This window comes from Telopea speciosissima, chromosome 9 (assembly GCF_018873765.1).
Source record: "Telopea speciosissima isolate NSW1024214 ecotype Mountain lineage chromosome 9, Tspe_v1, whole genome shotgun sequence".
NCBI lineage: Eukaryota > Viridiplantae > Streptophyta > Magnoliopsida > Proteales > Proteaceae > Telopea > Telopea speciosissima.
This window is the reverse complement of record NC_057924.1, coordinates 8,383,381-8,396,510: the sequence shown is the minus strand read 5'-3', so window position 1 is coordinate 8,396,510 and position 13,130 is coordinate 8,383,381. Positions and strand designations below refer to the sequence as shown.

Below are 13,130 nucleotides of genomic sequence, written 5' to 3'. Positions count from 1 at the left end.
AGGTAAATATTGACAGCCACCCATAAGAGACAGAGAGAGGGAAGGGGAGGGGAAGTTTACAAGTTAAAGGGTTGGGCTAGGTCGGGCTATAACCGGGCCGGCCAGGTTGGGCCTGTAATTGGTTGGTTCGGTCGGGTGCCCGACGGGCTAAAACCCCACATCGGGACCACCCAATTGTTAAACGTGTCGGGCTTAAGTACGACAGGTTTAGTAAACGGGCTGGGGCGGGCCGGGCTTTATCCGGGCGGGCTTGGTTCGGTCTGCCGGTCCGGGCTTGGAATTGACACCCCTACTTATTGCATTGTCTAATGATCTCATGGTTTGAGGTATCGATAGTTCAGTACCGTTACTGTTCCGCTACTGTATTAGTGAAAAGATAAGGACAGGGGTTAAAAAATCCGGTTCTAAGGAAAATTAGGGGTAAATTTGTCCTATATAGCCTATCCATGCCAATATCGTATTGATATCATATCGGTTTTGAAAGTGACTGATACCGTGCACTAAAACCATGGAAGAAAAACTCGATCGAAACCTGTCGAAACCATCGAGTTAACTCGGTTTCGCAGGTTTCTGAGACGAGTTGAAGGAGAATTTTATAAAAATCCCTAGATTCGACTGGGTTTCGATGGCTTCGACCATATTTTGGTTATTTCGACACATATGCCCATCGAAACTAGGGGAAACTTGGTTCGAAACTAAGACAGATAGGTATTTATGCCAGAAATCAGGACAGACAAGTAAATGTTTTTGTATTTGTATTTCATTTACTTAAGATATTAGTCATAAATAAGCAAATACCTCTTATTTGAATCCAATAAAAATAGGTAAAAAATCAAATTTCAAAAGGGAAAAAAGTCAACCCCCAATTCAAGAACAAAAACTGGATTTTCAACGGTAGGTGTAATTTTCAACTTTCTAATGCTGGGATTTTTCACAAATCTAAAAATTCAATAAATCTTAATATGGTGAAACATTGCTAAAAACTTAAAGTGCGGTAAAATATTTATTTGTTTTAATGTCCAAAAAAATATTTTCATTCAGAGCGATTTTGACAGCATTTGCACACATCAAATTAAGTTTGATCGGTACATAACTCCTTCAATATATATGAGATTTAAACAATCTTGGATTTTGTTGGAAAACTATCAAAACAAAGCTTTCTAACAAATCCAAGATTGCTTAAATCTCATTTATATTGAAGGAGTTATGTTCCGATTAAACCTTATTCGATACCATGTCCAAGAATAATATATAGTATCAAACTTGGATCAAAACCACAGGTAATATTTTTAGTGTTCTCTATGTGAAACTAATGCATGGATTGGGTTTAAAATGTCAAAGATAAGCAGCACAACAAGAATCAGGGCAAAAAAACAATTTCTAAGCCTCGAAATCAAGGTCCGAGTTAGCCTGGAGAAAGTCCCAGGTTTCAATCGAGATATGGTCGAAATCGAGATGAACTCGGTTTCTAGCTGCTCAAAACCTAGTCGAAACCCGAGTTTTAGAACCTTGGTTTTACCATATTAAGATTTATGGAATTTTTAGATTTGAGAAAAAAACCCAGCATTAGAAAGTTGAAAATTGCACTTACTGTCGAAAATCCAATTTTTCTTCTTGAACTGGGGGTTGACTTTTTTTATCTTTTGGAATTTGATTTTTTAACTATTTTTATTGGATTCAAATAGGGGGTATTTTATTTGCTTATCTATGAATCATATCTTGAGTAAATGAAATACAAAATCATTTACTTAAATGATATTACACATTACTAAGTGTCTCTCTTGGTTTTTGGCAGTTTCTACCATAAATACCTGTCTATCCTAGTTTCGAGCCAAGTTTCCCCTAATTTCGATAGGCATATATGTCGAAACCATCGAAACTAGTCGAAGCCATTGAAACCCGATCGAATCCAAGGATTTTATAAAATCCTCCTTCAACTTGTCTCGAAAACCTGTGAGACCGAGTTAACTCGGTTGTTGCGATAGGTTTTGATCGAGTTTTTCTTCCATGGTTGCAACATGCCAATGCGGTATCATTGCAGATTTGCAGCGTACTGAAAAGCAATTACGGAAGCTAAGAAGGATAGATGATCACCTACCTGTATGTGTAACATACAACACGGTTAAGTGATCTAGAATCGATCTAGGGGTGTCATCTCTTTTTTGGCTGGCTGATACCCTACTTTCCTTGTCTCCCATGGAAGGAATCCAAACATTGGAAAAGAAGGGAGAGGGAAGAGAAGCCATAGTAAATAAAGTAAACCGTCATGAAAAAAGAAGCTTTTCCTTCCTCATCACAGCTAAGCTAATCTCTTTCAGATGGTATTAATATGAGTCTCCACAAACACTCTTTGAACTTTATTCCGGTCTCCAGTCTCCACCTCATCTCTCTCTCTCTCTCTCTCTCTCTCTCTCTCCTCATAACAAAGGGAAAGCCCATCTCCTTCTCCTCCTCTTTCAAACCCATCTCTTCAGATTAGAGCTCCAAATCTGCAAGAATGGCAAGAGCTGCAGGTGCATTCATTTGTGTTTTGATCCTTGTCATGGACATTGTGGCAGGGATACTCGGCATCGAAGCTGAAATCGCACAAAACAAGGTCAGTGAGCTTTGTGATGTGTATGAACATCATTTTCTTGGTCCTGTTGAATTTGGTTTTTTATTTTCTTTCCTGATTTTACCCATCTAAATAAATCACTATCCGTTAGAGTGTGACCTGAACGGAGATGGGAACGCAGCAGAAGAGGATCTCGTACGGGATTGGTTACAAGCTTCACGAACTCAAACGATCTTTTTCACGATCTTCGAATTTCTTGTCAGGTTTCTCTACAAAGAAAATTTTCATATTTACAAATCTTTGGAAAAAGATGGAATCCCACAGACAACACGAAAGTAACTTGGAAAACGAGATTGAGTGAGAGAGAGAGAGAAACTATGATCTCAATAATGGTATTAGGGTTAACGAGGGGAAGATTATGTCTTTATATAATTAAACCCCCAACCTCAGCCTTTGTCCTGATCGAAGTAGGATACAAGGGGGAAGGTCACTCTAAGTGACCGACCTCCCCAGGTGGGTCACGCCAAAAACGTGGCTGCCCTCTCGGGTGGCACCCCAACCCGGGTCAAAACCCGGGTTCGTTTAACAACCCCTAAAAAAATTTCTTTCCTGATTTATTCTTCTTCTAAAAAAAATTTACAGGCGAAGCATATAAGCGTGTGGATTTTCGAATGTAGAGAACCAAGCCATGGTGCATTCAAGCTAGGAGTGGCTGCAGCATCAATTCTGGCTCTAGCGCACGTAATTGCAAACTTCCTTGGGGGTTGCATGTGTATTTGTTCCAAGGACGAGTTTAAGAGAGCTTCAGGTAACAGGCAATTAGCAGTGATTTGCCTCTTTGTCTCATGGTATGTATCTCTGGGTTCTTTTCTTTTTCATCATCATCATCGTCATCATCGTCATCATCATCATCATCATCATATCTCTCTCTCTTGACAATGATGGGAATGCGTAGTGGCCAGCTGCCAGTGTAGTAGAGCGTTGGCATCCAGGGAGACCCACCCCTTGGCCGCCCTTTCTTGAGTTGGGATGCAAAACCTCTAATGGCCTATGGACCTTCAATTGGGATACGATCTATCCAAATAAAAACGAGAATGACAATGCTGAATACACCAAAAACACATATAGACATATAATGTAGGAGAGTTTTATAGGGCAAGAGAACGTTAACTGGTCATGTAGCCCCTGAACAATTGCAGTAGTCAATGAAAGTGCACACAAAGACATTAGTTTAGATATGATGTTCTATTTCACTGGGGCCAGTTCAAGTCTTAACCATATTTGGTTGTGATGATCAGGATCATATTAGTCGTTGGATTCTCGATGTTGATCATAGGGGCATTGGCAAACTCGAAATCGAGAGGCTCGTGTGGATTCTCAAACCATCATTTCTTGTCCATTGGAGGTATATTGTGCTTCGTTCATGGATTATTTTGTGTCGCTTATTATGTTTCTTCCAATTCGACCATGGGTGAAGAAGAAAAGCAGCATGGCACGAGCAACGCAGGTGGTGCTCAGATGGCCGAAAGAGGTCACCATGGACCTCATTCTCACTCTCACCCTTAAGATTTTTAAAGTTTCCATCACTCTCCATCACTACTCATCCATATTATTCAAAATTCTTGTGAAATTATAAGATGACCCTTGTAATTCAAACCCATATGCCTGTATTTTATTTTTGTTAATTGATTTTCTTTTGATTGTTGAGAAAATCTTGTTGTAACCACCGTCGGTGAAAAAGAAATCATAACTTAATTTTTCACTGTTTTTAGTTTCATATTTCTTTCTTGATAAATTTTATCATTTCACATGGATAATGATGGTTCTAAAAAATGACATAACGGGAAGTTACTTTCAAATTATTTTGAAAAGAAAACTCGCAATTTAGTAACTTCTAGGAAGAAGTGATTGGAAATTAGGCTTTCACTCTCTCTTCACACTCCTCCCTTCTAGCTCTCTTAGCCATCCTATGGACCACATTTTCCCTATAGCATGGGGACACTTTTGACATAATATGCCATCCAGGAGAGTCGATCCCTTGACCTCCTGCGGCATGCACTCAACTAGCAAGTAACCAACCAACCGAGATAGCGGTTGTACGTTAAGATAGACTAACCAGAACTTGCTCAATTATTAAAGTTGTGTTTGGATGTCAAGAAATGGATTGAAAAGAAATAAAATAAAAAATGGACCTTGAAAGGAAAAGAAAATAAATGGGAAAAAAAATCAGGGCTATAAATCCAAGAAGAGAGTGTGAAAGAGAAGGGGATGACCAAGACAACCCAAGCAACCAGAAAGAGCCCAGTGAATTGCAACAATCAACGAACAAAACCCTAACAAAGCGGCAGGAGGAGATAATGGCAGACAAGGGGTATCGAGCTCAAAGCTCTCATAGATGATGGTGGAGTGCTCGTTGTCGCGCAAGTCGAAAAACCTAATGGAGCCATCGTCGAAGACTTCGACACCAACCCAAGCAATTAATGTCATGGGCGATGAGTTGGGTGTCCACTCCTCACTCTTGATGACCTAGATGGTGGGATCTAGATTCTCTATTGCCGAGCTGCCTAGTAGGACCGTACTGTCCAAACACGATGTCGTACATAATGACCGCTTTACCCCCATTCGGACAAGGCGCTCGGACAGGTTTAAGGCAGATATTGCGCGCAGCACCTTGTCTGAAGAGTATCTTTTCTCTCATTTGACTTCTTTCACACACTAAAATCAAGTGGGAAGGTACATCGGCCCTCACATAAGTTAGATGGAATCAAAGTGGTGTTGATCACCCCAAGGCTCTAAGCCTAACAAAGGCCAACTTCAACTTTTTATATATATTTCTATCCAAAAAAAAAAAAAAACTTTATATATATATTGGGTTTTGCTTGGTGTAACTACGGTTAGTTGTATCAAGTCTACCACCATGTTATTGTTCACATATATAAATCAATGATCGATCAACTGATACAATAGATGGTCAAGGTATTTTTAGTGATAAAAAATTTATTTTCATAATGATCTTTTGTCCTGCATGTAACATTTTCTTGGGTTTTATATGTCACATAGATGGTGGCAACTTGATGTAAGCATGCATGATTTCATGGAGATTAATCCTTTTTTCCCTTGTCTTATGTTTCCAATTTTTTTTTTTAAACTGAGATTCTATCCTCTCCCCTCTCTTCTTTGAGTTGTTAATATTTTGTTCTTTTCATATTTTAAAGCATTTCAATCTTGAGAGGAGGAACAAAGAAAAATAGTAAGATCTAGAATCGACTCCATTTGACCTCATCTTCATCTTCAAGAGGGTTACATTGTCACTTGGTTTGGACTTTGATCTATATATATATATGGACATTATCCTCATAGTGAGTGAAGAGAATCAAGGGACATCCTCCCTCCCCCCTCTCCTCTATTGTATGATGTCCTCCTTAGCTCCGAGGATCACATTTGATGGCAAAAAATACAAGAAATCCCTTCATTGTGAGTGAAGAAAAACCCGGTCCTCATTCTAATTAGTCCTACCTATCGAAATGAGTGGACTGTCAAGAATTTGGCAACCAAGCCGCTATTAAATGTGGCAATTAGTAGAGCAAAGGCTTGGTAAATACTATTATGATCCCTAATGGAAAAGTGAAAAGGAAAAAGGATCAAGATCTACTATTTGAGGGCAAAAAAACCCATGTCTGACAATGTGGGGATGCTTTTCCCACCTTCTCGATCACATCGGGAAAATGTGGCCCCCTGCTGTACAAAACCATTTCTTGTACCATGATTGGTGCAGGGTAGGAGATTCCCCCCACATTGTCGTCAAGAGAAACCCTCCCCAAATTTTATATAGCATGTGAATGTACAAGGATTTAATGATCCCTAGTTTTTTTTCCCTGCAAAACAGTGATTTACATGTGATGACTTGATATCCATCATAGCCATCAATCCTAACTTGGAACACCTACCCTTGCATGTATATTGTATGTATGATTAAATATGTACCATCGGTTGTCCGGTCATTTAGAGTGCACGGAAGGGCATCTATGGAAAGGAAAAAAAAAAAAGAAAAAAGAACTGATGTCATCACCTAATTGTACGTGTAGCATACACATACAGATAGATCAGACTTGATCTTGGGGTGTCATATGATACCCTACTTCCCTTGTCCACCATGAAAGGAATCCAAACAATAGAAAAAGGAAGGAAAGAAGCTTTTCCTTCCTCAATCACAGCTAAGCTCACCTCTTTCTGATGGTGTAGTAATATGAGTCTCCACATACACTCTTTGAACTTTATTCTCATTCTACAGTCTCCACCTCATATAGATTTCTAGAACAAAAGAAGAGAGCTCTGTTTTCTCGTTAAAGAGGGAAAACCCATCTCCTTCTCTTTCTCCTTCACATCCATTTCTTCAGATCAGAGCTCCAAATCTGAAAGAATGACAAGAGTTAAACATGCTGGTTTTTACATTTGTCTTTTGATCCTTGTCATGGATATTGTGGCAGGAATACTTGGAATTGAAGCTGAAATCGCACAAAACAAGGTCAGTGAGCTTTGTGTTGTACATGCAAAAGGATTAAAATGACAATTCACATATAGCTTCTCTTATTATTGACAAGAACATCACTTTCTTGGTTATAATCCTCTCGAATTTGGTTTTTCCTTTTACTATCCTGATTTATGATTCTTCAAAAAAAAAAAAATTTACAGGCGAAGCATATAAGAGTACTGTCGATTTTCGAGTGCAGAGAACCAAGCCATCGTGCATTCAAGCTAGGGTTGGCTGCAGCATCAATTATGGCTCTAACGCACGTAATTGCAAACTTGGTAGGGGGTTGTATGTGTATTTGTTCCAAGGAAGCGTTTGAGAGATCTTCGGCCAACAGGCAATTAGCATTGATTTGCCACTTCATCTCATGGTATGTGTCTCTCTGTTCATCATCATCATCATCATCATCATCATCATCATAAAGCTTCCGCAACTACGGGGTCTAGGGAGGGTCATAATATACGTAACTTTACCCCTGCTTTCATAGAGAGACTGTTTCTAAACTCGAACCCGTGACCACTTGGTCACAATGAAGCAACATTACCATTGCACCAAGGCCCACCCTCACCCCATTAATACTCAGCATCCTACGTCTATGGTAAGATGAGATCTATTTTACTATCAATGGAAGTTACAACCGTTAGTCTTCACACCTTTCTCAGATTGCATTGAGAGAGAAAACCATCACTACATATTTATAACAAAACGATAAAGTTTCAGTTTTAACGATATTTGGCTATGGTGATCAGGATCGTAGTAGCTGTTGGATTCTCGCTGCTGATCATAGGGGCGTTAGCAAACTCAAAATCCAAAGGCTCATGTGGATTCTCACACCATCGTTTCCTGTCCATCGGAGGTATATTTTGCTTCATTCATGGATTATTTTCCGCCGCTTATTTAGTTTCTGCCAAAGCTACCAAGAGTGAAGAAGAAAAGCTCGCCGGTAGGCACAGCACAGGTAGTGCTCAGATGGTCTTAAGGGGGCCTCCATAACTCTTACCCTTGAGATTTTTAAACCTCCCATCACTCTTCAGCATTACTCAAAATTTCCAAATTTTCATGTGAAATGATAATATGACCCTTGTAACTCTAACCCCATATGCCTATATGCCCTGTAGAGGGGGATCGATAATGTATTATTGCTAATTGATGATTTTCTTTTGATTGTTAAGAATATCTTATTGTAATTAAGATTGGTGAGACAGAAATTATAATGCTAATAATTTCTCTTTTATAACATATTTTTTGTAAATGGGAAAAGGTTTTGTAAGAAGCCAACTCAAAATAAAATCGGACACAAAATTAAGCACTCCTTCATATATCACTGTTCATGTGAGGGGATGATTGTGATATCATAAAAACCCCTATCCCTTTTGTCGCATTTCAAAAACAGTTCCATTATTCGCTCAGTCAGTGTAGGAACCTCTCCCTTGTAATTCATCCTTAAATAAAGACCGAATGAAAATTAATAAAAGCAGTATTGAACTCTTGATGTCTAACAAGATAGAGAAAAGTTTCCAAAACGATGAGGTCTCTATCTGATGTTTTCAGTCAGTTATTGGAATTGCACTGAAGACTCTTTGATGGTTTCTTCCAGCTTCTGCCAACCAAAATTCATAGTTGCAAAGATAATTATATTATTAGATAAAGCAACTGCTGCCCATCTTCCAATTTTGGTTTCAAGGCCGAAACTCCCATCATTGATGATGATAATCCCATCCCTGGATGGTATTTGAAGATAGAATTCAATAGGAGGGGACTGTTCATAATGGTTAACGGGGTTTGTTTCCATGGAAAGAAATCACTTCTAAATTATTTTTGAAAAAAAAATCAAATCAGCCAATCAAAATCAGTATCAACACGAATCAATCCCAATACTTTGAAATACCACCAAAAATTCAAAACAATAATAAAAGGACAAAACCATCCCACAATCAAAGCCAAAATGTATCAAAGGAGTAGTCAAAACAAGGGCAAAACCATCCAATCAAAGCCAGTATAAATCAAAGGAGTGACAAAACCATCCAATCAAAACAAATTTGTATCAAAGGAGTAACTAAAAATTCAAACTTGTAGGTGGATAAACTCCAAAAAAAATGTATAAAACCAGACAGACTCCCAAGTGTATAAAAGAGGTTTTAAGACTCTTTAGTACAGATGTGAGACTAGACTCATCAAACCTAATAACCACTTGCCATGTTAACAGCCATGTCCACTACCAATCTAGGCAAGTCTTACACTAAGACATGCACCAAGCACTCGAAGATGCTATGTTGCTTCTTCCTCTTGAACATCCGTTTCCAGGAATGCCCAACAAATCCACCCACCGACTTAAAGGCTAACCGCATAAGAAATCAAACCCAGTTGAATTCAACCTGTGTACAGATTTGCATCCCCGGTAGTGAATCACAGAACCCATTTCAGTCTAATTGAACAGAAGATACAAACGAAACTAACTACCAGAAATAGAAAAGGATCCAAATTCTTTCTAAATTCACAAAGATATTACATCCATCTGAACTCACCTACAATGGTGAACTCAGAAAAAAAGACAACCCTAAAACAGAAAAATCTTCTCTTCCTAAAGAGACCCTAGAATTTATATAAAGAAAACCCACTACACAGCAAGATTCTATCATTAAAAAGGGTTAGAAGATAGCAAAGAATTAAAATCTAACAGCAACTACTTCCTCCCTTCCTTCCTGTTTCCATTCTTCTGACTTCAATTATCCTTTTTGATCTTCTATCGCAAATCAACATAGATTATTTAACTGTCATCGTCAGCAGCAACAGATTTTGACGAACCGGTACCAGTCTTCTTCGGTAACAAGAGATTGTGAATGTTAGGCATCACACCACCATTGGCGATTGTGACAGCACCAAGCAACTTGCTCAACTCTTCATCGTTCCTTACCGCCAACTGAATATGCCTCGGAACAATCCTAGTCTTCTTGTTATCCCTAGCAGCGTTTCCTGCCAACTCCAATACCTGCGTATAAAGAATAAATTAGCCTCACCCAATACTTTTCGAAACAAATTAAACCCTAACCGATAAATACGAAAGAAACCCTAATAGATAAATAGGGGGAATACGAAACCCACCTCTGCTGCAAGGTATTCAAGAACAGCGGCAAGATACACAGGAGCACCGGCACCAACTCGCTCCGCATACTTGCCGGCTTTCAGAAACCTAGCTATTCTACCGACGGGGAATTGAAGTCCGGCCTTACTGCTTCGAGATGTAGCCTTCTTCGCCGCTCCAGAACCAAGAGATTTTCCCCTTCCAGCCATATTCAAATATCAAACAAAGCAGATTCTGCAGAGCTCTGTTGAGAAAAAAGGATTATTCGAAGGAGATATGGAAGAGGAAAAGGGGGAATTCTTAACAATGAAACAAGGAACGAATTTCTGTGAGGGTAGCGTTTGCCTTATCTCTTATTTATATGAGGGATTTGGAAGACACCAACCAATCAATGGAAATGACGCGGATCGAGATCTCAGACCGTTCGTTGAAATTTACATGGACAGTCCGATGTAGTTGAAAACATGTTTACGGATTCATGGTCTTATATTTTGGAATGGAAGAAGGGTCTATAGAAAATGTTAAAAGACGAAGTTACCCTCATAGGATTCAATAATGTCTACAGTGGGTGCCGTAACATGCAGGATTTGTAACATCTACGGCTCTATGCCGACTTGCGAGGATGTTTTCCCGATACTTCGACTGCCCCTGGCCCTCATACTAAAAGGTAACGTGGAACCGGGAATCCGGAATCCGTTGCCATCAATTCTGATTCGATTCGGCCGATTCTGATCCGAATCAACAAATTTGGCCGATTCTATTCTCATTTGGCTACTCCTGATTGGAGTGTTATTTTATGGGTCGATTGCAATGGATAAAAGTAGAGGTGTCAATTGATCGGTTCGGGCCGGTTTTGGTTTGGGTTGAGTTGGTTTCATTGTGAAACCAATAAAGAAAGTTCGGTTTCAAATTGTATCAGTTTATTATTGGGGTCGGCTTCGGTTTCGGCCTGGTTTGGGTTTGGTTTAATATACATATTTTATATTTATGCAAAATTATGAAAACCTGATTTTTTTTTATAATGGGTTTCAAGTTGTTATCGGTTATCGAGGTAGATCGATTTGGTTTCGACTTCGGTCTAGGTTTTGAGCCCGAGGTCGGGTTCTTTCACTTTTTGGGGTGGTTTGTTTCGATTTCATAGGCATAATACCTCAATCCAAAATATGTCCAATAAGACATTGGTTCAGCCCATTTTGACACCCTTAGATACAAGATTGGTCTCCATCAGGATTCAACTATTCAGTCTCAAATCTTATCGGAATTGATCGGACTCAGCTAAACTTGGATAAAGTTTTCTGCAAGCCAAGGTGAAGAGAGAATTTATTAATCCAAGGTGATTTGATGTTATGATTGTAAATATCATCATTAACTCCCACCCTTTATTTACAAAGGTCTAAAATACCCATTTCAATCTAATTGGAGGGAGTTTATACCCTTATACATTTTGTTGGGCTGAGTTTTCCTTAAGCCACAATGAAAGAAGGATTTCTTTCACTAATGTCCATCATTGCACTTGAATGAATCTTTTTTTTTTTATGAGAAACAAAATAACTAAACTATGAGTTTGAGTGGACTTCTCGGAAAAGAAACGAAAAAGTCTTCATTATTCGTATACTTCTTCAGTCTTCTAATTTTATCATACAATTGATTTCGGGAGACATCGACATGGAGGGATTTCTTAATGAAATCATGAGAGCATTCATATCAGTAGCTGGGTCCGTGCCTTTCTTCGAGTAGTACTTGAGCATGCCCTTCAAGATCGCAAGCTCATCATCCTCGGTTCACAGCCTCTAAAACTGCTGCTTCTTCTTATCGTCACCAGGTTTCTTCTCAGCATCCTCAAATGCCCCGGCATCTTCCTCCTCATCCACCGCCTTCTTCTTCCTTCTCTTGGAATCCTTATTGTCATCCTTGTCTGACTGACGCTCAACTGGAAGCGTAGACTTAACCAGGGGGGACGATGCAGCGGTAGGCTTCTTGGACTTGGGACTGTCGTCCATGGGTTCGGAGGAAATGGGTTTTATGTTTGGATCGGCAATTCGAGAAGGTGAGCAGGCTTTTTTGGAGAAGGTTCAGAATCAGATCTGGATTCTGTACCAGACTCTTCATCGTCATCACTGCCAGAGGATGGGCTATTAGTAACAGATGGAGTGATCGGAGACAGGACAGGCTTCTTGACAGAAGATCTTTTGTTGGCGGAAGTCGGAGTTGTAGCCTTAGCTTGCTTGTTGTCGTCTTCTCCTTCTTCATCATCGTCTTCTTCTTCTTCATCGTCCTCCTCCTCAGATGTAGAAGCAGCTGGAGGGTCTTCCAGGGGAGATGGGCGTTGTGGAGGCATTTCTCTCTCTACTCTTCACAGTTGCAGAAAAAAACAGGGCAAGTAAAAAGGGTTTTCAAACACGGCGAAGGCTGAAGATCCTTTTGAGAATTAGGGTTTTTGGACTTGGCTTGAGAGAAGTGCCACCTTATTATCACAGTCATGGCTAGTGCTGGGGCTGGTCTCGCTGGAGTCCAACCATGGGCACATTATCTAGCCCACTGTGCATGTGCGCTGGTCAAGACCTGAACCAAAAGGATTCTGTCCAGCACCCTGCCTGGGCTGCATGTTCAGCGCTGGACTAGGTGAGCCATGAAAAGACCGTCTCACCCCTGCTCAAGCAAGGTGCTCGGGCAGGGGTGAGGCGGTCTTTTCAAGCCTCACGAAGTCCGGCGCTACACATGCAGCCCGGGCAGGGTGCTGGACAGGAGCCGAGTCCAGACCTGAACAATGGAAAATAGGAGATAATTTTCCAACAAGGATCTACTTTATCAAAAAAAAAAAAAAAAACCGAAAAATAGATCTTTTGGGGTCCGTTTGGACATTTGGTTGCACTATCCGGGATTGGTTCTTGTGTTATGTGAGAATGAAATTGTGTTTGGTAAATCCATGGTTTTAGGCCTGATTTGGTATGAATTCTATTTCA

General features: G+C 39.9%; 2 protein-coding genes and 1 pseudogene across 2 annotated transcripts; 1 reads left to right on the top strand and 2 right to left on the bottom strand.

The window, feature by feature from the left end:
• Positions 1 to 2,413: 2,413 nt before the first annotated feature.
• On the top strand, positions 2,414 to 8,078 carry LOC122638601. The gene is made up of 3 exons (XM_043831464.1): positions 2,414 to 2,596; positions 3,197 to 3,402; positions 7,835 to 8,078. Exons 1-3 carry the CDS (start codon positions 2,498 to 2,500, stop codon positions 8,076 to 8,078), a joined length of 549 nt encoding a protein of 182 aa, XP_043687399.1. The 5' UTR covers positions 2,414 to 2,497.
• Positions 8,079 to 9,551: 1,473 nt separating this feature from the next.
• LOC122641122 (probable histone H2A.3) lies at positions 9,552 to 10,426 on the bottom strand. Its single transcript, XM_043834446.1, has 2 exons — positions 10,188 to 10,426; positions 9,552 to 10,074 (listed from the first exon to the last, which is right to left on the bottom strand). The coding sequence occupies exons 1-2, from the start codon at positions 10,374 to 10,376 to the stop codon at positions 9,853 to 9,855; spliced, it is 411 nt and encodes a 136-aa protein (XP_043690381.1). The 5' UTR covers positions 10,377 to 10,426; the 3' UTR covers positions 9,552 to 9,852.
• A 1,292-nt stretch (positions 10,427 to 11,718) lies between these two features.
• On the bottom strand, positions 11,719 to 12,569 carry LOC122638600 (annotated as a pseudogene).
• Positions 12,570 to 13,130: the final 561 nt, after the last annotated feature.

What these genes read in the sequence shown, in the direction of transcription:
- LOC122638601 (XM_043831464.1), top strand. Translation starts at nt 2,498, where the DNA reads ATGGCAAGAGCTGCAGGTGCATTCATTTGTGTTTTGATCCTTGTCATG. An exon ending in CTGAAATCGCACAAAACAAG is followed by an intron (nt 2,597 to 3,196) that starts GTCAGTGAGCTT and finishes AAAAATTTACAG; the next exon opens with GCGAAGCATATAAGCGTGTG. An exon ending in ATTTGCCTCTTTGTCTCATG is followed by an intron (nt 3,403 to 7,834) that starts GTATGTATCTCT and finishes TATGGTGATCAG; the next exon opens with GATCGTAGTAGCTGTTGGAT.
- LOC122641122 (XM_043834446.1), bottom strand. Translation starts at nt 10,376, where the DNA reads ATGGCTGGAAGGGGAAAATCTCTTGGTTCTGGAGCGGCGAAGAAGGCT. An exon ending in TTGAATACCTTGCAGCAGAG is followed by an intron (nt 10,075 to 10,187) that starts GTGGGTTTCGTA and finishes CTTTATACGCAG; the next exon opens with GTATTGGAGTTGGCAGGAAA.